The following is a 25,311-nucleotide window of genomic DNA, read 5'->3' as shown; positions in this document are numbered from 1 at the left end:
TCTTGGTAGAGCACGTCAGAGAGAAAATTCTTGATTCTCTTAAGAGTGGGAAGAGGCAGCTACAAGAAGCGATCTCCTAATCCTTCTTTGTAAGTGACCTTAATTAGAAAGAAATTATCAGATATTACAAAAATCGTGATTTCTGAAGTTGATATTCTAATGTGAAGGAGCTGTCATCGGAGAGCTAAGCGGACGAGACGAGATTTACAGAACTGCAGAGTTAAAAAGTGCCACAAGAGCCACAATTAATAATGTTCAAAATAGGATCTATGACTTCTGGAAGCAAATCTTTTAATTTGTTTAGATGGAATAGGGTCTAACATACATGTTGCTGGTTTAGATGATTTAACAAGTTTGTACAAGTCTTCTTCTCCTATAGTGGAGAAAGAGTGTAATTTTTCCTCAGGGGATCTAAAGCTCACTATCTGATGTGAAACTGTAGTTGATGGCTGCATAATTACAATTTTATCTCTGATGGTATCAATCTTAGAAGTAAAGAAATTCATGAACTCCTTGCAGCTATACTCTTGGGGAATATTAGCACCTGTTGACGTTTTATTTTTTGTTAATTTAGTTACTGTACTGAATAAATACCGGGGGTTGTGTTTATTTTCTTCTAAAAGGGATGAAAAATAATCAGATCTTGCAATGTTTAATGCTTTTCTGTATGACAGGATACTCTCCTGCCAGGCAATACGAAATACTTTAAATACTAATTTAGTTTTTTCTCCATTTTACGGGCTGCTCTCTTTAGGGTGTGTGTGTTGTCATTATACCATGGAGTCAGATTGTTTTATTTTATCTTTTTTAAGTGCAAAGGAGCAACTGTATCTAAAGTGCTAGAAAAAAGAGAGTGCATAGTTTCTGTTATATCATCAAGTTTTTGCATCGTATTGGATGTGCTAAGGAATTGAGATAAGTCAGGAAGATTACTTAGAAAGCTTTCTTTTGTGGTGGAAGTGATGGTTCTACCATACTTGTAATAAGGTGCAGAGTTCACAGGTTTAACTATACAGAGTTCACACAAGACTAGATAGTGATCTGAAATGTCATCACTTTGCTGCAGTACTTCAACCATTTTAACATCCATTCCATGTGACAGTATTAGATCTAGAGTATGATTTCGACAATGAGTAGGTCCAGAGATGTGTTGTCTAACCCCAATGGAGTTCAGAATGTCTACGAAAGCTGATCCTAATGAGTCTTTTTCATTATCAACATGGATATTAAAATCGCCAACAATTAAGACTTTATCTGTGGCCAGTACTAACTCAGTTAGAAAATCAACAAATTCTTTAATGAAATCTGTGCTGTGCCCTGGTGGCCTGTATACAGTAGCCAGTGCAAACATGACGGGATTTATCACTAGCACATGATTCTGTAGATAATGTTATAGGTAATAATGTAATATAGGTTACTAATGACACATCATTTGGATATTTTCATATCTTTGAACATTTTTGAATAAATGGGTAAAGATCTGCAGCCAGTACTTACTCAGAAAATCAGCAAATTCTTTAATGAAATCTATGTGGTGATCCGGTGGCCTGTATACAGTTAGTAATATTTATAATTAATTAATAAATAACTCACAGTTAAATAAGTATTAATATGTACATATATTTGTTAAGCATTTAAAACATGTAAGTAAAAAATGGCTCACAATTTGCCAGGTAGTGCATCAAAATTACATTTTATAATCACATTTATAATTCTTTTGTAAACGAGTTATTATATTATATTATTATTCATATATGAAAACTTTTATAAATGGAACTTTGAGTGTTATACAAATAGGAAATGAAAAATCTATGAAAATGCAGTCTACTCCACTTTTTTTTACAATGCAAGTCTGCAGCTTTAAAGATTGTGTTAACTAAATCCATAATATATAATTTTTCTGTTGGTCATAAGACTTCTTGTGCTACAAATGAGAGTTCAGCAGAATACTTGCTGCTGTTACTTCTGTCTTAGTTGAAAACACTTTATCTCTAGGGATTATTACTGACTGATTACACAGACTGTCTCTGCATTTAATAAAACATTAAGCGTTTAATTTTGTCATTATACATTACCACCACTCTATTCTTCGATTTTTGATACTGTTTAGTGCTTTAACAATACAATCTGTATTGTTAAAAGCTCTATATAAAAAAAGTGATTGATTGATTGATTTAACTTTGGTACACAGTGAAATGCACACAAGCTTGAGTTTCCAGACTCCCACATTCACATGCATATGATTAGAAGTCAATGGAAGTATTTTCGGTCATAAGTAGATATTTGTAACCACTGCAAAGCACTTTCATGTACAATGAACTTCTTTTTTATTAAAAGTGCCTGAAGACATGATAGGTTGCAGTAACTTACACTTTCAGTTTTCGACTGACCCTATTGCTTTCCTGATTGTACTGACTCACGCCCTGCCCTATGAAATCACATTACGTCAGTCATCCATAACACACACACACACACACACACACACACGTATGTATGTATATATTTATATATATATATATATATATATATATATATATATATATATATATGTATATATATTATATATATATATATATATATATATATATATATATATATATATATATATATATATATATATATATGTGTGTGTGTGTGTGTGTGTGTGTGTGTGTGTATTTATAATTTGTCAGATCACTTGTATTCGTCAGTCACATTTGAACAATCCTAGGGATGCTTCTCTTACTTTGCACGCTCACACTTTACAATTACTTTTATACAATGGCAGAAAACACACTATGTCAAATGATGGGAGATCCAAAGTACCCGCTACTTTCCAAGGATGGTGAAGCAACAATTGGAGGAATTTTTGCAATGCATAGTAAAGAAACATTACCTTTATTTGAGTTTGCACAAAAACCTCAGCCTTTATCATGCTCCAGGTTTGTTACTTTGTAAATGATAAGAAGATAATATGCATAAGGTGGTAATTTATGTACCACAATGTAATGAATCATATATATATAAGTTAATTTTTATTACAATGTATTTGGAAAATAATTGTCTTTTAAAGCATAAGTATGTGATTTTATTTATTTTTTTAATGGAAATATATCCTTCTGCTATATTTATCTATTTATTTGTTGTTGTTTTTCATACTGATTAAATGTTTTAACAGTGTGAATCTACCAGATTTTCGCCTGGCTCAAATGATGATCTTTGCAATTGAAGAGATTAATAGAAGTGAAATGTTGCTTCCAAATGTTTCTATTGGTTACCGAATATATGATACCTGTAGTTCAAGAATGTCTTCTATGAGTGCAACTATGGGATTGATGAATGGTCCGGAGTTTGCAGCTGGGGAGACGTGCAATGGACAGTCTTCAATACATGCTATTATTGGAGAAACAGAGTCTTCTGCCACAGTGATTCTGTCCAGAACTACAGGACCTTTTAAAATCCCAGTGGTAAAAAAAGTAGTAAAACCAAAATCTGACATAATGGTATTGATGTCATATTGATATACTAATTTATTGATTTTTTTTCCAGATAAGTCACACAGCTTCATGTGAATGTCTCAGTAATAGGAAAGATCACCCCTCATTCTTCAGGACTATTTCTAGTGACTACCACCAGAGCAGAGCACTTGCATACATTGTCAAGCACTTAGGCTGGTCTTGGGTTGGAGCTGTGAACAGTGACAATGATTATGGAAACTATGGAATGGCCATATTTCTGAACACAGCACAGAAAGAGGGGATTTGTGTAGAGTACTCAGAGAAATTCTATCGAACAGAGACAGAAAAACTAAAAAAAGTGGTAGATACAATAAAAAAAAGCACAGCAAAAGTAGTTGTTGCATTTGTTTCCTTTATTGAGATGGGTTTACTTATTGATCAGTTAAGTATTCAAAATATTACTGGCCTACAAATAGTTGGAGTGGAAGGATGGATAACATCAAAGAGTTTAATCACTCCAAAAAGTTTTCAGGTGATGGGAGGGTCATTAGGGTTTGCATTAAGAAAAATTGACTTGGAAGGGTTTTCCAATTATGTTGTAAAAGCATTTTGGGACACAGCTTTTCCATGCTCACTAATTCACAGGAATTATTCTCAATATGCAGTAAATTGCAGCAGATACCAAGATCTACTTGAACTGAAAAATTATAATGAAGATGTGCCTGAACAAAGATATTCAAGCCATGTCTACAAAGCAGTTTATGCTGTGGCTCATTCCCTACACAATCTGCTAAAGTGCAAAGAAAAAGAAGGTTGTGAGAAAGGCTTGACAATACAACCACAGCAGGTAAAAGATAAAAGACAGATTAACAGAAAGGAAGAGAAAGGGGTATTACTGAATTTTGGTGAACAAAGATGTCAATGATAATGTGCCAGAATTGTCTTTTTTATTAGGTGGTTGAGGCACTGAAAAAAGTAAATTTCACTGTAAAGTTTGGAGATCGTGTGTGGTTTGACAGCACTGGTGCCGCAGTAGCCCACTATGAAGTTGTGAACTGGCAACAGGAGTCAGATGGATCATTACAATTTAAATCTGTGGGATACTATGATGCCTCACTTCCCCCTGACCAGCGCTTTGTGCTGAAGACTGAAAACATAATATGGACTAAAGGACAGCTGCAGGTAAATACATTGTTTGTAAATGGCTTTGTTTTAAGGGCATCTACTTGCACTGACCTTTATAAATGTCCTGAAGTTAAAAAAAAAAAAGCAAAGAAAATGTGGTTCACCATTTTAAATGCAGGTTGGTCTGAAAGAAGTAACATTGAGTAATATCTGTCAACACTGTGATAAATACAGAAAACAACTGGGATACAAACACTCTCTCTAATGTGGTGCATTTTCAGAATGACATTTCCAGCAAAGTAATATAGTGGCAAATAAGGTTTTATTTGGTGGAAAAAGGAACAGTGTTCTTGAATGAGAAAATTGATAAATGTATATCAGTTAAATACTGAGGAAGGGTGCAAATTCCTATAACAATACTCTAACAATTGTATACTTTATTACTAAAATGTATGCACACAAATAATAAAAAATTACACAGATTAGATAGACAGACAGACAGACAGCCAGACAGACAGATAGACAGATAGATAGATAGATAGATAGATAGATAGATAGATAGATAGATAGATAGATAGATAGACACACACTACATGCTCTAATTATACACTATTCTGTACTACACAATACTGACAAATGTCTAATACACGTAACATTCTCCAGTCTATACATTTCTGTATTTTTTTTCATGTAGAAGCCAAGGTCTGTGTGCAGTGAAAGCTGTCTTCCAGGAACTAGGAAAGCTGCACAAAAAGGAAGACCTGTCTGCTGTTATGACTGTATTCCATGTGCAGAAGGAGAAATCAGTAATGAGACAGGTACTCTCATAGCCTACCTGACAGTTAATCTCATTAATGTTTACTTTTTTTTTTCAACTAGTGATTGCAATTTCCTTTCCAGATTCAAATAACTGCAAGCAGTGTCCAGGGGAATACTGGTCTAATGCTGAGAGAAATAAATGTGTGCTAAAGGCTGTAGAGTTTCTGTCATTCACAGAAGTTATGGGAATAGTGCTAGTCTTTTTCTCACTCTTTGGAGCAGGATTAACTGTGCTGGTGGCCTTCCTGTTTTACAGATCTAGGGACACCCCCATAGTAAAAGCCAACAACTCAGAACTGAGCTTCTTGTTGCTCTTCTCATTAACTCTTTGTTTTCTCTGTTCTCTTACTTTCATTGGTCAGCCCAATGAGTGGTCCTGTATGTTGCGTCACACAGCATTTGGGATCACTTTTGTTCTTTGTATCTCCTGTGTTCTGGGTAAAACAATAGTGGTGTTAATGGCCTTCAAGGCTACACTTCCAGGAAATAATGTCATGAAATGGTTTGGACCTGCACAACAACGACTAAGTGTTTGTGCCTTTACACTTATACAGGTTCTTATATGTGTGCTTTGGCTAACAATTTCACCTCCATTTCCCTACAAAAATATGAAATACTTTAAAGAGAAGATAATTCTTGAGTGCAGTCTAGGTTCAACTATAGGTTTCTGGGCTGTGCTGGGTTATATTGGCCTATTGGCTGTCTTGTGTTTCATTCTGGCTTTTCTAGCTCGCACACTGCCTGATAACTTCAATGAAGCTAAATTCATTACATTCAGTATGCTCATATTCTGTGCTGTATGGATCACATTTATTCCAGCTTATGTCAGCTCTCCTGGAAAACTTACTGTAGCTGTAGAGATATTTGCCATTTTAGCCTCAAGCTTTGGTTTACTATTCTGCATATTTGCGCCTAAATGTTATATCATCCTGCTTAAGCCTGATCAAAATACTAAGAAACATATGATGGTAAAAACATATGTTAATACTTAATATATATTTTTAATTTTAATTTATGTTGAATTAAATTTTTTTTGTTATATTGACCAACTTTACACCAAGTTTTTGGTTTTTGTGTTTTATGGGGACTCTACCAGAGGCATAAAGGTTTTTTTTCTTTATTCTTTTTTTTTTATATATATAAACTACACCAACCCTATACTCAAATTTACCCCTAACAGGAAATTTTTATTTGCATCTTTAGATTTTCAAAAACATTTAGTATGTTTTTTAACCCTTTTGAATTACAAGGACATTGGCAGTGTACTCATAAACCATCTTTGAATTGTAATACCTCTGTCATAACAATGTTATTATACAAATTTTTGTCCCTGTAAACCACAAAAACCAGCACACACACACACACTGATTAAATACACTTGTATGAATATGTATGTACAAATTTTATGCAGTAAATTTTATAAACAGATGTGGTTTACTTGAACATTTTTTGGTGTAACTTAACTTTATTTTTAAAGATGGGTACTTTTACTCAAATACATTTTTTATACTTTTAATATACTGTGGGCAACTCTCTTATTGTATCTTCATGCAATACTAAGTGCTAAAAATGCTTCAATTTATTCTAAGTGCACAAACTATTTTTCTCAGGGCAATGAGCAATGTCCATTTGCGAATGATTCATTCTTTTTAGTCAAGTCTGTTCAAAGGCTGGATCAAACCTTTGGCAAACCAGTGAACTGGTTAATGAATCAGTCTGAATGATTTGTTTAGCTCCCTGCTGCACACACTGTTGTCTAAAGGGGTTCTTACTCAGAATTGTAACCGAAAAGCTTAATAACATAAAGAGTGTCAAAGACATGGCTTTGAATTTACATTCAAATGAAAACAAATCTGTAAAGGCTATTGTTTGCTAGCTATGAAAAGCTTTTATTAGTCTGAGGTTCTACATTCAATTAAAGTATACTGTACCACTATGACATTACCAGTTTGTTGTACATGTACCTTACTCATTAAATGCAATGTATATTGTATAGGCCTATATTAAATAGCTGTCAAAAAGTATGAAATGAACACCCACTAAACTTGTGTTAGCTCTGCACAGCTGTTCTGACTGTTCTGAGGAATGCCTTTGCCTAGACACATAAAACATGAACATGAAAAGTATGAGCATGTACAGTACTCAATATTTAGTTGAGGCTCCTTTTGCCTGAATTACTACAGCAATGCGGCGTGGCGTGGAGTCACTCAGCCACATCTTTTCATTCCCTTTGCCACTCTATTAATGTACTTGGACACAGAGCTCTGTGAACAGACAGCCTCTTTTGCAATGACCTTTTGTGTGTTGCCCTCCTTGTGCAAGGTGTCAGTGGTCGTCTTTTGGACAACTGTCAAGTCAGCAGTCTTCCCCACGATTGTGTAGCATACAGAACTAGACTAAGAGATCATTCAAAGGCCTTTGCAGGTGTTTTGAGTTAATGAGCTGATTAGAGTGTGGCACCAGGTGTCTTCAATATTAAACCTTTTCACAATACTAAATTTGGGGTTTTCATTAGTTGTCAGTTATAATCATCAACATTAAAAGAAATAAACATTTAAAATATATCAGTCTGTCTGTAATGAATGAATACGAGCATACGAGTTTCACTTTTTGAATGGAATTAGTGAAATAAATCAACTTTTTAAATCAACTATTCTAATTATATGACCAACACCTGTAATTAAAATAATATTTTAATTCAGTTCAGCAAATCTGAATTTTCATCTGCTTTTACTCCAGTTTTCAGAGTCATACGATCCTTCAGAAATCATTCTAATATATGTTATTGATTTATTATCAACAGTTGAAACAGTTTTGCTGCTTAAAATTCTTTCATGAATAGAAAGCTTAAAAGAACACTGATGGTAAATCAACATAATTAAATTATTTCTGAATTTAACAGAATTCTTATTTGCATCACCAAAATAAATTAAATTATATGTATGCTAAAGTCTAAAGTGCACGAGTACATGGGAAAATGGTCCGCTTTGATCCACAGGACCTGACGGCACTTCTGGACCATGTTCACATATGGCTTTGCATGATAGAGCTTTAGTTGAAATCTGCAGATGACACAGCAGATTGTTTACTGTCACGTCTCTGGACTCTTTGTGTACATTTTACATTTACATTTAGTCATTTAGCAGACGCCTTTATCCAAAGCGACGTACAAATGACGTAGGCATATAGAAGCAAATATAGAAGCAAATTAATATCAGCAAAAGGGCAGTAGTGCATAAGTGCTCTTGAGTGGGGTCTTGTCTTACCTAACGCAAGACACAAGTCTTTTTTTTTTTTTTTTTTTTTTTTTTTAAACAAGAAAAGGATAGGAAGGAGCAGGAGAAGAAGAGAGTGCTATCAATGTTGGGTCAAGTGCAAACAAAAAAGATGAGTTTTGAGTTGGTTTTTGAAGATTGCTAGTGACTCTGCTGCCCTAGTGGCAACGGGCAGATCGTTCCACCAGCGAGGAACAGACCAGGTGAAGGTGCGCAAGAGTGATTTTGCACCTTTTTGTGAAGGCACTGCAAGACGCCTTTCGTTTGCAGAGCGTAGGCACCTAGAGGGAACATATGATTCAATTAGTGAGTGTAAGTACGAGGGAGCGGAGCCTGTGATTGTCCTGTAGGCCAGCATCAGGGATTTGAATTTGATGTGGGCATCTATAGGAAGCCAGTGTAAACTAATGAAGAGGGGTGTGACGTGGGCCCTCCTTGGTTCGTTGAAGACCACCCTTGCCGCTGCATTCTGGACCATCTGAAGAGGTCTGGTTGTAGAGGCTGGGAGGCCAGCAAGGAGGGCGTTGCAGTAATCCAGTCTACTCAGGACTAGTGCCTGGTCGAGGATCTGTGTAGCGTGTTCTGATAAGTAGCGTCTGATTTTCCTGATGTTGTACAGCACAAACCTACAAGATCGAGCAGTTTTTGAAATGTGCTCAGTGAAAGTTAGCTGGTCGTCAATGATCACTCCAAGGTTCCTAGCTGACCTAGACGAGGATACAGTAGCCGAGCCTAGCTGAAAAGATAGTTTGTGCTGTATGTTGGGATTGGCGGAAAAAACGAGGAGCTCTGTTTTTGTGAGGTTTAACTGCAGGTGATGATCCTTCATCCAGACTGAGATGTCGTTTAGGCACGCAGAAATATGTGCAGAAACAGTAGATCGTCTGGTTGAAAGGAGAGATGGAGTTGAGTGTCGTCAGCGTAGCAGTGATAAGAGAAGCCATGCTTCAGAATGACAGAACCCAGTGATGTCATGTAGATGGAAAAAAGCAGTGGCCCAAGTACTGAGCCCTGAGGCACTCCAGTAGTGAGGTGATGAGACTCTGAGACATCACCCCTCCATGATACCCTGAAAGACCTACCAGAGAGGTAGGACTCAAACCACCGAAGGGCTTTGTTATTGTTTTTGTCTCGTGCCACGTGCTCTCTGTGCCCTACCTTCCCTTCGTGTTTATAGTATAATTGTCTTCAACTGTTTCCTGTTAATTTAGTTAATTTCCTTGTGTATATAGTCCTGTGTGTTTGTATTCAGTTTTGTCCGATCGTCGAGGTCCTTATGTGGTTTATGTTCTGCCTGCCTGCCTGGCTACCTGTTTGTATATGTTTATTTTGCCCGTTTAAAAGAATTAAATCTGTTTAAGTTTATTTTACTTGTCGTCTGCTCCTTCACAACGTGACAGTACGATCGGACCAAAAAGTAAATAGCGGCGTATTTCCCCCTTTTTTTTTTTGTCATGGATTCCCCTTATGATGACCCAAATTTCCTCATCAGGAGGATCGCTCTCTCGAGGGCTATACAAAGGACTTCCTCGCCCTCGCGAACGACTCGCACTACCCGGACAGCTTCCTGTGCTCACTTTACTTCCGAGGACTCGACAACTCCACACGAGTGAAGCTGTTCGGGGACGGCCCTCGAGAGTGGCCACTCCAGATCCAGAGCCCATCATCTCCCCACGTCGTAGAGCTCAAGCCTGAGCCCACCGATGGCGCTGTCGCGGAGTCTGGCACGACCACGGAACCATCGCCGAAGAGAGCGACAGAGCCGTGGAGCTTAACCAGACCCAAGCCGACTACGACAGACCAGGTGCGTGAGCCGGCAACAGAGCTCGCCACGGAGGAGACAGCCGTGTGCAACGAGAGTGCGGAGTGGAGCTCCGCCCACTGCACAACGGCTGAGGATGAGCTGATTATCCACCTGGGGCTGCTGGATCTACAAGAGGAGCTGGACGATGTGGATTTGGACTTAGACTGGGCGCCTCACCTGTACCCAGAGTTCCTGTTCCTGTCCAGCTGTTCTGTTTGCCCGCTGGTCCGGTCCAGCCGTCTTGTTTTCCAGCCTGTTCCGTCCAGCCATCCTGAATACCTGTCTCAGGAGCGCCCCCTGAGACTCTTCCCCAAGCGCTCTGTCCAGTGCCCATGCCACGTGCACTCCCTCCAGTGCCCGCGCCACGTCCGCCCCCTCCAGTGCCCGCGCCTCATGCGCCGCCTCAAGTTTTAACACCCTCCCACCCTTGCCACACGCTGTCGATGGTTCCCAGCAGCCCCTGTGCTCATCCTCAGCTCACCATCTGGTGCTCGCCACGGGTCTGCCGGTCTCCATCGCCATCGTGGGTGAAGGATCCCTCGCCTCACCGTCCCACCTCCGAGTCCCGGACTCCACATCGGCTCGTACACCTGTTGGCTCCCCCTAGGCTCCTAGCTCCCTTACAGTCTTATAGCTTTATGTTTGAAGCCTGAAATGTGGCAAAAGGTCACAAAGTTCAAGGGGGCCGAATATTTTCACAAGGCACTGTATGCTCCCACATCCACCACCAATAAAATATGTCTCGACAGAGCATCATGTCTTACTGACTATTTTAATGTTCTCTCTGCTCAGTTTTAAAAAAGCTGTTGATGCCAGTAGCACCATGTAGATTTAAACTTATGTTCTCAAAATAACTTTTATACAAATAAATTAATTAATTAATTATAATAATACACATGCTAGGAGTGGGTGTACAGAGTCGGTGTCTGGGTGAGTGTAGGTTCAGTGGAGTGAAAGAGAGAGAGAGAAAGCACAAGAGAATCTATCAGATTATGATGTTCCAATTCATTCACCCATATTAAGTCAGTCTATAAAAGTGCAAATATGGTGTCAGGTCAGTTGCATTTTCAGTAAGGAGCTCAGTCTTTAGAATGTTTCTCTTTCTTTACACACTCCTTCTTTTCCATCACCTTCAGACAAATGTGGAAAACACACTTTGCCGAATGATGGGAGAACCTAAATACCCACTACTTTCCAAAGACGGAGATGTAACTATTGGAGGAATTTTTGCAATCCACAGTAAAGAAACATTACCATCATTTGCATTTAAACAAAAACCTCAACCTCTATCATGCTCCAGGTTTGTTACATTCTACACTTTCATAAATATAAAATCAGAGAACATAGACAGGTGTTTAAAATTAAAACATCTGTGTGTGTGTTTATTTGCATTGCTTTACAAGAATGCAAACACTGTGTTTTACTTTTTCATGTCATGTTTTATATTAGCAATATGTTTATTTTCATAGTGTGAATCTAAGAGATTTTCGGCTGGCTCAGATAATGATCTTTGCCATTGAGGAGATTAACAGAAGTGAAGATTTACTCCCAAATGTTTCTATTGGTTACCAAATTTATGATACCTGTGGTTCAAGACTGTCTTCTATGAGTGCAACTATGGGATTGATGAATGGTCCAAAATTTTCATTAGGGGAGACGTGCAATGGACAGTCTTCTATACATGCTATCATAGGAGAAACAGAGTCGTCTGCCACAGTGATTCTGTCCAGAACAACAGGACCTTTTAAAATTCCAGTGGTAAAGAGTAATAACAAAAATTTTTGACAAAATCACCATATTGATGAAAGTTTTAATTGTTTGCTCTTTGTTTCTCCTCTCTCTCTCTCTCTCTCTCTCTCTTTCTCTCTCTCTTTCCTTCTCTCTCAGATAAGTCACTCAGCCTCATGTGAATGTCTCAGCAACAGGAAAGATTTCCCGTCATTCTTCAGGACTATTTCTAGTGATTACCACCAAGGCAGAGCACTTGCATACATTGTCAAGCACTTAGGCTGGTCTTGGGTTGGAGCTGTGAACAGTGACAATGACTATGGAAACTATGGAATGGCCATATTTCTGAACACAGCACAGAAAGAGGGGATTTGCGTGGAGTACTCTGTGAAGTTCTACCGAACAGAGCCAGAGAAACTTAAAAAAGTAGTAGATACAATAAAAAAAAGCACAGCAAAAGTAATTGTTGCATTTGTTTCATTCATTGAGATGGGCTTATTAATTGAACAGCTGACTGTTCAGAATCTTACAGGCTTCCAAATAATCGGAGTAGAGGGATGGATAACCTCAAAGAATTATATAACTTCAAACAGTTTTCGGGTGCTTGGGGGGTCACTGGGGTTTGCACTGCGAAAAATAAATTTTGAGGGTTTTTCAGATTATGTTATAAAAGCATTCTGGGACACAGCTTTCCCATGCTCGCATATTGAGGGAAATGTTTCTCAATATGCAGTAAGCTGCAGGAGATATCAGGATCTATTTGATCTGAAAAACTATAATGATGATGTGCCTGAACACAGATATTCAAGTCATGTCTACAAAGCAGTTTATGCTGTGGCTCATTCACTACACAATCTACTCAAGTGCACGCATGAAGAAAGTTGTGATAAAAGCCTTGCAATAGAACCGCAGCAGGTAAAAGAGAAAGCAAACAGAAGACAGATTAAGAGAAAGCACTTAATAGATGTTTTTTTGCTGCTGTTGTTTTAATTTTTTTTGTAAAATGAGTTAAGAACAGTTCTTTTTAATTGGTTATATATTTTTTGTCTTTCTGTTTGTTTATGCATTAGGTGGTCGAAGCACTGAAAACAACCAACTTCACTGTAAAGTTTGGAGATCGTGTGTGGTTTGACAGCACTGGTGCCACAATTGCCCATTATGAAGTTGTGAACTGGCAACAGGATTCAGATGGATCATTCCAGTTTAAAGCAGTGGGTTACTATGACGCCTCACTTCCTCCTAACCTGAGCTTTGTGCTCAACACTGAAAACATAATCTGGGCTGGAGGAAATCTGAAGGTTATTTTTTAAATTATTATTTACATTTTTTAAATTATCTTTAAAAAAAAACTAACCAGTGGACCGATCTAAACAGTATCTTTATATTGTTATAGTCATTTCTAAAATGCCTGACCAAAATCGGTCTTCAAAGTATTTCTGTTTAATTACAGTCTTACACATCTGCATTTACACAGCTGGTATTCACCTCTAAATCTAGTGGCCGCATTTTGTCTGCTCTGAGGCATAAGTAATATGAAAATTATTATATTTAGTAGCTTCTCCTAGACTTCTTAGTGATATTTAATGCCAGATTACCAGGAAGTGACGATTTTGTTCTCTTTGACTCGTTGGATGGAAATTATTCTCAAATGTTTTATGTGATATTCCAGTTTTGCGCATGAGTTTAATTTTAATCTTTGGATGGAAACATAGCTAATGATACCATAGTATGCAGGTAAATCTGATGTAAAAAAAAAAAATTAAATAAAAAATGTTGCCTCTTTTCTAAGCTTTGATCCTATTCTTCTATTCAGAGTTTAAAGAAACAGGACATATCTACCACCAAAAAACTTTATCGTTTAAAAAAAAACCCTTTGTGATAGCAATTGTGAATTATTTCAATTACTGTTGGGCAGGAATAATGTTCTCTCTAAAAATACATTAACAAAAGAACAACATTAAGAAAAATTAGCATAAAGACAAACTCTTTGTTTATTTAAATGCATGTTTCTTCATTTAACCATACTTGCACGTGTAGAAGCCAAGGTCTGTGTGCAGTGAGAGCTGTCCTCCAGGAACTAGGAAGGCTGCACAGAAAGGTCGACCTGTCTGCTGTTATGACTGTATTCCATGTGCAGAAGGAGAAATCAGTAATGAGACAGGTAATCTACAGCTCATATTATTGTTACAAAGTTACAAATTAGTTAGTTGCTCTTTTTGGTTTCTCTTTTTACTGTTAAGGATGCAGTTTCTTTTCAAAGGAGTTAATAAAGGACAAACATTTCCTTTTGTCTCTAACTGTAGTGATCATAACTTTCTTTCCAGATTCAAATAACTGCAAGCTGTGTCCAGGTGAATACTGGTCTAATGCTGAAAAAAATAAATGTGTTTTAAAGGCTGTAGAGTTTCTGTCATTCACAGAAGTTATGGGTATAGTTCTAGTCTTTTTCTCACTTTTTGGAGCAGGATTAACTGTGCTGGTGGCCTTCCTGTTTTACAGCAAAAAGGACACCCCTATAGTAAAAGCCAACAACTCAGAGCTGAGCTTCCTGCTGCTCTTTTCATTGACTCTGTGTTTTCTCTGTTCACTTACTTTCATTGGTCGGCCCACTGAGTGGTCCTGTATGTTGCGTCACACAGCATTTGGGATCACTTTTGTTCTCTGTATCTCCTGTGTTTTGGGGAAAACAATAGTGGTGTTAATGGCCTTCAAGGCTACACTTCCAGGAAGTAATGTTATGAAATGGTTTGGGCCTGTACAACAACGACTTAGTGTTTTTGTCTTTACACTTATACAGGTTCTTATCTGTATGCTTTGGCTAACAATATCACCTCCATTTCCCCACAAAAATATGAAATATTACAAAGAAAAAGTCATCATTGAGTGTAGTCTGGGTTCTACTGTAGGTTTCTGGGCGGTGCTGGGTTATATTGGCCTATTGGCTTTCTTGTGCTTCATTCTAGCTTTTCTAGCTCGCACACTGCCTGATAACTTCAATGAAGCCAAATTCATCACATTCAGTATGCTGATATTCTGTGCTGTATGGATTACATTTATACCAGCATATGTCAGTTCACCTGGAAAATTTACTGTAGCTGTTGAGATATTTGCCATACTAGCCTCAAGCTTTGGTTTACTATTCTGCATATTTGCACCTAAATGCTATATTATTTTGTTTAAGCCTAAACAAAATACAAAAAAACATGTAATTGGAAAAACCTCTGCAATGTCCCATTAGCCATGTTTTCACTGTCAAAAGCGAATGTGCTAGTGTGCGCCAGGACCAGTCGTATCTACAGTCACTTCCTGAGCTTGATCGTGCCTTGTATTTGCAGCTTGCCGAATACTTAAGCAGGCCAGATGGGGTCATGCTCATTTCCATGTTTAAATATCAGGCTATCAGCTAACATCAACATTTCTGATGATTGTGTGATGGAGAATTTAATTTCCAATGCTAAATATAATGTACGCTAATCATTGGCATAATAAGCACACATGATGCTTATGAAAAAAAATGCTGCAACGCTTGCAGTTTATTTGGTTTCATATATATATATATATATCTGTCTCTTTCTTTCATTGATGCAAGAATGCTGCATCTGTCATAACTTACAAATACTCTAACTTATATAATTAATATTTTCTGCTTATGAGCAAGCTACTTTTTGATGCATTGGTTAAAAGGATGACAGTAAAGTGAGATTGGAGACAACACTTAGACATCCTCAGATTGCATCATTTCTTGCAAAATCTGAAGTAAACATATTAGCATTTATCAATAGCTTAATTTATATGCTCTAATGGAGAATGTGCAACTGAATGCATGTGTGTTCTCATTATTAAAACCAGACTCATTCAGCATTATTGATGCGCACTACTGACAAAATAATAATAATAATAATCACTGTAACTTCTTTTCTTTTATTTAAGTCATTGATATATAAAATATCAATACTCAATACAAGAGTTTTTTCCTAGAACCAAATGTCTGCTTCTGTCACGCTTCTAGCTTCATTATTTTATCCACTCTGGTGCAATGGTGTGGTTGTGTGACAATTGGCCCCATCTGGATTGTTGTTAGTGATGGCACAAAGGTTTTATATATACACACACACACACACACACACACACACACACACACACACACACACACACACGTGGTCACAGGAAATGAACATGCAGGACCAATACCTATTTATTCCTCTTTTAACTTGTTAGGAGTTTCTGTTTCTTTTCTTTTCTTTAGGCTTGTAGCCACAACAACCAGAATAAAAAAATAAAATACAGTGCTGGTATATCCACTGCTTCCAAAGCAAAATAATTCAACATCAAAATAAAGATAATTTTTTAAGTACAATTTTGTTGTCTTTTCTTGCATGCAATAAGAAAACTCAGATATTGAAACACAAGTACTGTCACATGGAATAGATGTTAAAATGGTTGAAGTACTGCAGCAAAGTGATGACATTTCAGATCACTATCTAGTCTTGTGTGAACTCTGTATAGTTAAACCTGTAAACTCTGCACCTTATTACAAGTATGGTAGAACCATCACTTCCACCACAAAAGAAAGCTTTCTAAATAACCTTCCTGACTTATCTCAATTCCTTAGCTCATCCAATACGACGCAAAAACTTGATGATGTAACAGAAACTATGCACTCTCTTTTTTCTAGCACTTTAGATACAGTTGCTCCTTTGCACTTAAAAAAGATAAAAGAAAACAATCTGACTCCATGGTATAATGAAAACACACGCACCCTAAAGAGAGCAGCCCGGAAAATGGAGCGCAGGTGGAGAAAAACCAAATTAGAAGTATTTCGTATTGCCTGGCGGGAGAGTATGCTGTCATACAGAAAAGCATTAAAAATAGCAAGATCTGATTATTTTTCATCCCTTTTAGAAGAAAACAAACACAACCCCCGGTATTTATTCAGTACAGTGACTAAATTAACAAAAAATAAAGCATCAACAGGTGCTAATATGCCCCAAGAGTATAGCTGCAATGAGTTCATGAATTTCTTTACTTCTAAGATTGATACCATCAGAGATAAAATTGTAACTATGCAGCCGTCAACTACAGTTTCACATCGGTTAGTGAGCTTTAGAACCCCTGAGGAAAAATTACACTCTTTCTCTATTATAGGAGAAGAAGACTTGTACAAACTTGTTAAATCATCTAAACCAGCAACATGTATGTTAGACCCTATTCCATCTAAACTATTAAAAGATCTGCTTCCAGAAGTCATAGATCCTATTTTGAACATTATTAATTCATCATTGTCATTAGGATATGTTCCCAAAACCTTCAAACTGGCTGTAGTTAAACCTCTCATTAAGAAACCACATCTTGATCCCAAAGACTTAGTAAATTACAGACCAATCTCTAATCTCCTTTCTCTCAAAGATACTAGAAAAGGTAGTATCCTCACAACTGTATTCCTTTTTAGAAAAAAATGGTGTCTGTGAGGATTTCCAATCAGGTTTTAGACCGTACCATAGTACTGAGACTGCTCTCATTAGAGTTACTAATGACCTGCTTCTATCATCTGATCGTGGTTTTATCTCGTTATTAGTGCTATTAGATCTTAGCGCAGCATTCGATACTATCGATCACAACATTCTCTTGGATAGACTAGAAAACTATGTTGGCATTAGAGGAAGCGCCTTAGCATGGTTTACATCATATCTATCTGACCGCTATCAGTTTGTGGCATTAAATGAGGAGGTATCATATCGATCAAAAGTGAAATATGGAGTTCCTCAAGGCTCAGTGCTAGGACCGTTACTTTTCAACCTTTACATGTTACCTCTGGGAGATATTATCAGGAGTCATGGTGTTAGCTTTCACTGCTATGCTGATGATACTCAGCTCTATATTTCAGCGCAGCCTGGTGATACACACCAAATTGAGAATCTAACAGAATGCATAGTCGATATAAAAAGCTGGATGATGAGTAACTTCTTAATGTTAAATTCTGAAAAAACAGAGGTGCTAATAATTGGACCTAAAAACCCCACATATAATAATCTAGAACACAGCCTATCACTTGATGGCTGCTCTGTTAATTCTTCATCATCAGTTAGGAACCTAGGTGTGCTGTTTGACCGCAATCTTTCCTTTGAAAATCATGTTTCTAGCATCTGTAAAACTGCGTTTTTCCATCTTAAAAATATATCTAAATTACGACCTATGCTTTCGACCTCTAATGCAGAAATATTAATTCATGCGTTTATGACCTCAAGGTTAGATTATTGCAATGCTTTATTGGGTGGTTGTTCTGCACGCTTAATAAACAAACTTCAGCTAGTCCAAAACGCAGCAGCCAGAGTCCTTACTAGAACTAGGAAGTATGATCATATTAGCCCGGTTCTGTCAACACTGCACTGGCTCCCTATCAAACATCGAATAGATTTTAAAATCTTATTAATTACCTATAAAGCCCTGAATGGTTTAGCTCCTCAATACTTGAGCGAGCTCTTATCACATTATAGTCCTGCACGTCCGCTGCGTTCTCAAAACTCTGGCCATTTAATAATACCTAGAATATCAAAATCAACTGCGGGCGGCAGATCTTTTCCTATCTAGCACCTAAACTCTGGAACAATCTCCCTAACTCTGTTCGGGAAGCAGACACACTCTGCCAGTTTAAATCTAGATCAAAGACACATCTTTTAACTTAGCCTACACATAACACACCAACACACCTTTTATTATTCAAATCCGTTAAAGGATTTTTAGGCTGCATTACTTAGATTTGCTGGAACCGGGAACACTACTCCTACAATACGATGTACTTGTGACATCGTAAAAAGAATGGCATCTACGCTAATATTAGTCCTGTTTCTTTCTCAATCTGTTTTCACAGTTTGTATCCAGACTAGATGGTGGATCAGCACCCAGAGATTATGTTCATCAGAGACCAGAACACCTAGATGCGCCCGTCGACAGATCACCAGATCCTGATGCACACACACACACGCACACGCACACACTAAGTCATTTACACTACCTGACACAGCCGCGTTTAAAATTGAACTGGAAGTTAAGTGCTGGGCGTCCGGTCAGAGGAGAACTGACCCCAACTGAGTCTGGTTTCTCCCAAGGTTTTTTTTTCTCCATTCTGTATGCATGGGGTTTTGTTTCCTTGCCGCTGTCGCCTCTGGCTTGCTTGGTTGGGGACATTTAACTTCTAGTGACTATCGTTGAATTGACTACAGAGACCGTCTCTGCATTTAATAAGAAATTGGTCACTCTCGTCACTATACATCCCTGTCATTATACTGTACAGTGCTTTGATGCAACCTGTGTTGTTAAAAGCGCTATATAAATAAAAATGATTGATTGATTGATTGAAGTAACAATGATACAGTAGTGGCCCTGTAGAAAAAAAACACAAACTCTTAGAATTGCACGAACAGTTAAAGTACAATATTGACCTGAACTGACGCAGTGTGATTGTTACAATAAATCACTTCTTGTATGTAAACAGGCCTCGTGCACGAAGGGCGTTAGTTCAGCCACACTCTTACATCAACGCAGTCCTGCGTAGTCCTAAATTACACATAGTTTAACTCTGTATGCAATATACAGAAATTATAATAAACTACTTTGTTTTTGTTGCAATATAATGTATTTATATTTGTATATAAATATTGTAAGTTTTTATTAAATAATTTTTTGTTTTACAAAATACAACCATGTGAATAAACAGATCTTTGACTGACTTTATTCATTGTTATTGCTGGTATTAATTAGTTGTGTAATAATTTCTTAAATATTTCTAAAAGAAAAAAAAGGAAATGTATTACATTTTATTTAAAATGAAATGTATTATTTAGAAATTATTTTAATGCTTAAGCTCTTCAGCAGAATTTTGCAGAACCTGATTTCGACATGTTCCATGATCAGCATCTTTGTTGACCCTGGAACAACATTGTGATTAACCAATCAGATCTGAAGAACCAGTTTGTAGTTTTTGTGAAGTTTACGTTTACAGTCAGTGTCTGGTGCTTGTACATCTGTAACGGATGGTACAACCGCTACAACCACCCATCCGTCCACCAGGGGGAGCCCTCCACTGATTACTGACTGCTCTTCTTCTACACACTTCCTGTGCACATCGTCAATAAGAATTAAATTACAAAACTTTTAGTGGTTATTATGAGTTTTGCTTGTTGTGTTTTAAATGGGTTACAGTAATAATGGCTGACAAGACCATTCAAATAATTTTCTGAGGAAACATTATATTATCCTATTCAATTGCAGTTTCTGTTTTTTATTAGTAGACTCACCAATCAATTACCATCAATCACCTGCAACTGTTACTCATCCAATCACCAATCACACAGCTTTCCCTCAGCACTTGTTCGATCTCATACCTATGAAGTGAATATACTATCATTGCTGTGTTTATGCAAATCAATCACTTTTATTTATATAGCACTTTTAACAAAACAGATTGTATCAAAGCACTGAACAGTATAAAGTACAATGATGTATAGTGATGAGATTGAACAATTTGTTATTAAATGACCCTAGTACTGAGCCTTGAGGTACTCCATATTTCACTTGTGAATGATATGATGCCACCTCATTTACTGCTATAAGCTGATAGCAGTCAGATAGATATGATTTAAACCATGCTAAGGCGCTTCCACTAATGCCAACATAGTTTTCTAATCTATTCAATAGAATGTTGTAATTGATAGTGTTGAACGCTGCGCTAGGATCTAATACCACTAATAACGATATACAACCATGATCAGACGATAAAAGCAGGTCATTTGTAACTCTAATGAGAGCTGTGTCAGTACTATGGTACGGTCTAAATCCTGATTGGAAATCCTCACAGATACTATTTTTCTCTAAGAATGAATATACTTGTAAGGATACTACCTTTTCTAGTATTTCTGACAGAAAAGGGAGATTAGAGATTGGTCTATAATTTACAGAGTCTTTGGAGTCAAGATGTGGTTTCTTAACTACAGTCAGTTTGAAGTTTTTGGGGATATATCCTAATGACAATGATGAATTAATAATGGTCAGAATAGGATCTATGACTATGGAAGCAGATCTTTTAATAGTTTATATGGAATAGAGGCTAATACACATGTTGATGGTTTAGATGATTTAACAAGTTTGTGCAATTCTTCCTCTATAATAGAGAATTAATGGATTTTTTTTATGATGCGATACTGTGGCTGACGGCTGCATAGTTACAATTTTGTCTCTGATAGTATCAATCTTGAAAGTAGTTCAAGAAGTCATTACTGCTATACTCTTGGGGAATAACAGCACCTGTTGACGCTTTAGTTCGCGTTAATTTAGTCACTGTATTGAATAAATACTGGGGGTTGTGTGTTTTCTTCTAAAAGAGACAAAAAATAATCAGATCTAGCAGTTTTTAATGCTTTTCTGTACAATAGGATAATTTCTCGCCAGGCAATATGAATTACTTCTAGTTTTGTTATTCTCCACCTGTGCTCCATTTTCAGATTGTTTTCTTTCATCTTTCTTAAGCGTTAAAGGAGCAACTGTATCTAAAGTTCTAGAAAAAAAGAAAATGCATAGTTTCTGTTAAGGTCAAGGTTTTTTGCTGTATTGGATGTGCTAAGGAGTTAAGAAAAATCAGGGAGGTTGCTTAGAAAGCACTCTTTTGTGGTGGAGGTGATGGTTCTTTTATACTTGTATCATTGTCTTCTGGTGTGTCTTTAATGTACTTTGAGTATTTTAGTCTATTTTGTTTCTGTTTATATTTTTGTTCCGTCTGACTATCTGCATGCTTGCAACTATTGTGTATTCGTGCATAAAAGATAAAAAATTATTTATTTTATATTCTCGTCTAGCGCTCCTTCTCTTTACAACCACAACGTGACAGAACAATAGGACCTGTAAAGAAGTTTAATAGCGGCGTGTTTTCCCCTATCGTTTATTTTTTGCCCTAATGATTTCCATGTTCGTTGACCCTAATTTCCTCATCCTCTTGCTGGAACAGGAGGATCGCTCTCTCGAGGTATACTGAACTTTTAAGTTTGTTTTATTTTGTTTTGTGTTATTTTTGTACTGCTGATCAGTTGTGCAAATGTTTATCGATTATACTAATTTGGAAACTGTTCTTGCCTGGCAAAATAAATGTTAATCTTGGTTAACTTATAATATTGTCTGAAATAACTTTTCTAGTAGGTTAGTGACTTCTGAGGTTTTCCGCATTGTTGGCGTGCTAGGGTGAGTCAGATCAATGATCGATGAATGGAGCCGTTTTGAGATCTTGACTTCTGGCCACCAAACTGGCTTAGCATGCTAACTTACTTAGGGAACGCATAAAAAATTACTCTTTTTGAGTCTATCGAGGAGATGGCTGCATTAAGGTAAGCAATCTACGGGGTAGCCTCTGACTAAGACCTGGACTAGCCCAGATGTGTCGTGAGTCTGTTCTGGCCAAACAAGGTCTTTAAGTGACCCAGACTCCTAACGAACGATAAGTCGGAACTAGGAAATATTATAGTTAATTAATGATCCAAATTTAATCACAACTAGAGGGATCAGCAGTTACATTTTAATAAATATAAATAAAATCACAAAAGATTGGAGTCAGATTAAGAGTATGTATAAGGTCAGTACTATAATTGGAAACCCAAAAGATTAATAAATATTAGGGATTTTCAACGAGATGCAAAGAAAAGATCGAACACGCATTGACCTTCGACCAGGGCCTCTGGATTCCGTTCTGCAGGAAAAGGGGGACCCTTACAACATCACTTCCAGATGGAAGGCTACTGATACAAAGGGAGGGCAGGCGCTCTGGAGGCTGATACAGGGAAGAGTCACAGGAAGATTGAGGGTGGCATAGGAGTGGCATTGGCAGCCATGTCGCGTCAGGCAGTCCAGGGAGCCACTGCGATTCAGAGAGCTTTGGGAGCCATTGCAGTGCACAGAGTTTCGGAGGCCACTTTGGAGCTTGAGTACCACATTAAGGCCTGAAAAACACAAAATGAAACAAACGGGGTATTTGAACACAGGGAGAACTGAAACAAGTGGACAGACAAGAGTGGAAAATCATTAATCAATCAACTAAACAAGAACAGAAACATGACCAAATACAGAAAAACAGGAACACAAAAATTTAAACCTAAATAACAGATACTGTGACATAGGTATACTGGTAGTTTACTTAATTAAATACTTAAGTAGCATTTTTAGTACACTTTGAAGTGTAGTGTCAGTAACTTACTTGTTTAGTATTTGTGTACTGCAAGTGTACTCACTTTCTTTATGTGAAGTGAAGTTTTCTTTAGATGAACTGTACATCATATTTTATGTATACTGCAGTGTCTCTATGTTATGATTGGTATATATTTCGAAATATGAATATCTAAACATACAAAACATCAAGAATTGTAATGTTTGTTTTTTTTTTACCAGGTAGCAAAGGAGCACAACAGTCAGCCAATCCCACAGAGGCAATAATTCTCAAAGAGAGGAGAATTGAGGAACTAGGAGCTGGAGAATTAGCAAACCCAGGAACACATAATACAAACACCAAGGATCTGACAACACAAGGTAAAAATAGCAAGCCTTGCATAGTCACAAACAAGTGACAGCTGTGACTAATTAGCTCACACCACAATCAGTGACACACTCACACTCAAATATACAAAACATTCAGAAGAGTGCACGGATGACAGAGTGACAGTGAGAGTACCATCACTCCTAGGAGCACCACCTGGCGCTCTCCCCCCATCTACCCACTGATTGTAATCATCAATGAGGGAATGATCCGGTATGTCCCTGGCAGGAACCCAACTTCTCTCAATCAATTAATCAATCAATCATTTTTATTTATATAGCGCTTTTAACAACACAGGTTGCATCAAAGCACTGTACAGTATAAAGTAGAACAATACAATGACAGGGATGTATAATGACGAGAGTGAACAATTTGTTATTAAATGCAGAGACAGTCTCTGTAATCAATTCAACGATAATCACTAGAAGTTAAGTGTCCCCAACAAAGCAAGCCAGAAGCAACAGCGGCAAGGAACCAAAACCCCATCCATACAGAATGGAGAAAAAAAAACCTTGGGAGAAACCAGACTCAGTTGGGGCCAGTTCTCCACTGACCGGACACCCAGCACTTAACTTCTAGTTCAATTTTAAACGCAGCTGTGTCAGATAGTGTAAACGACTGTGTGTGTGTGTGCATCAGGATCTGGTGATCAGTCCACAGAGCACATCTAGGTGTTCTGGTCTCTGATGAACATAATCTCTGGGCGCTGATCCACAATCTAGTCTGGATACAAACTGTGAAACAGATTAAGAAAGAAACGGGACTAATATTAGCGTAGATGCCATTCTTTTTACAATTTACAAGTACATCGTATTTTAGGAGTAGTGTTCCCGGTTCCAGCAAATCTAAGTAATGCAGCCTAAAAATCTTTAAAGGATTTGAATAATAAAAAGTGTGTTGGTGTGTTATGTGTAGGCTAAGATAAAAAGATGTGTCTAGATTTAAACTGGCAGAGTGTGTCTGCTTCCCGAACAGAGTTAGGGAGATTGTTCCAGAGTTTAGGTGCTAGATAGGAAAAGGATCTGCCGCCTGCAGTTGATTTTGATATTCTAGGTATTATCAAATGGCCAGAGTTTTGAGAACGCAGCGGACGTGCAGGACTATAATGTGATAAGAGCTCGCTCAAGTATTGAGGAGCTAAACCATTCAGGGCTTTATAGGTAATTAATAAGATTTTAAAATCTATCCGATGTTTGATAGAGAGCCAGTGCAGTGTTGACAGAACCAGGCTAATACGATCATACTTTCTAGTTCTAGTAAGGACTCTAGCTGCCGCGTTTTGGATCAAGTGTGCAGAACAACCACCCAATAAAGCATTACAATAATCTAACCTTGAGGTCATAAACGCATGAATTAATATTTCTGCATTAGAGGTTTTACAGTTTTACAGATGCTGGAAACATGGTTTTTGAAGGAAAGATTGCTGTCAAACAGCACACCTGGGTTCCTAACTGATGATGAAGAATTAACAGATCAGCCAAGTGTTAGACTGTGTGCTAGATTATTATATGTGGGGTTTTTAGGTCCAATTATTAGCACCTCTGTTTCAGAATT

General features: G+C 37.4%; 2 protein-coding genes across 2 annotated transcripts; both read left to right on the top strand.

Annotated features, from left to right (window-relative positions):
* Positions 1-2,712: 2,712 nt before the first annotated feature.
* On the top strand, positions 2,713-6,373 carry LOC122362604 (extracellular calcium-sensing receptor-like). Its single transcript, XM_043264141.1, has 6 exons — positions 2,713-2,921; positions 3,158-3,446; positions 3,529-4,284; positions 4,392-4,619; positions 5,257-5,380; positions 5,463-6,373. Exons 1-6 carry the CDS (start codon positions 2,713-2,715, stop codon positions 6,371-6,373), a joined length of 2,517 nt encoding a protein of 838 aa, XP_043120076.1.
* A 5,122-nt stretch (positions 6,374-11,495) lies between these two features.
* Positions 11,496-15,426, top strand: LOC122362607 (extracellular calcium-sensing receptor-like). Its single transcript, XM_043264144.1, is given in 7 exon segments — positions 11,496-11,523; positions 11,526-11,760; positions 11,930-12,218; positions 12,348-13,103; positions 13,259-13,486; positions 14,226-14,349; positions 14,513-15,426. Coding segments are annotated over 7 exon segments (2,565 nt in total). The 5' UTR covers positions 11,496-11,504.
* The last annotated feature ends 9,885 nt before the right edge of the window (positions 15,427-25,311 follow it).

Source organism: Puntigrus tetrazona, chromosome 18, assembly GCF_018831695.1.
Source record: "Puntigrus tetrazona isolate hp1 chromosome 18, ASM1883169v1, whole genome shotgun sequence".
Classification (NCBI taxonomy): Eukaryota; Metazoa; Chordata; class Actinopteri; order Cypriniformes; family Cyprinidae; genus Puntigrus; species Puntigrus tetrazona.
Note: the sequence above shows the minus strand (reverse complement) of the source record. Positions and strands in the feature narration are given on the sequence as shown.

Excerpts from the sequence above, each read along its gene's own strand:
- LOC122362604 (XM_043264141.1), top strand. The coding sequence starts at position 2,713 with ATGCTTCTCTTACTTTGCACGCTCACACTTTACAATTACTTTTATACA. Across the intron at positions 3,447-3,528 it reads GACCTTTTAAAATCCCAGTG|ATAAGTCACACAGCTTCATG; the intron begins GTAAAAAAAGTA and ends TTTTTTTTCCAG. Across the intron at positions 4,620-5,256 it reads GGACTAAAGGACAGCTGCAG|AAGCCAAGGTCTGTGTGCAG; the intron begins GTAAATACATTG and ends TTTTTCATGTAG.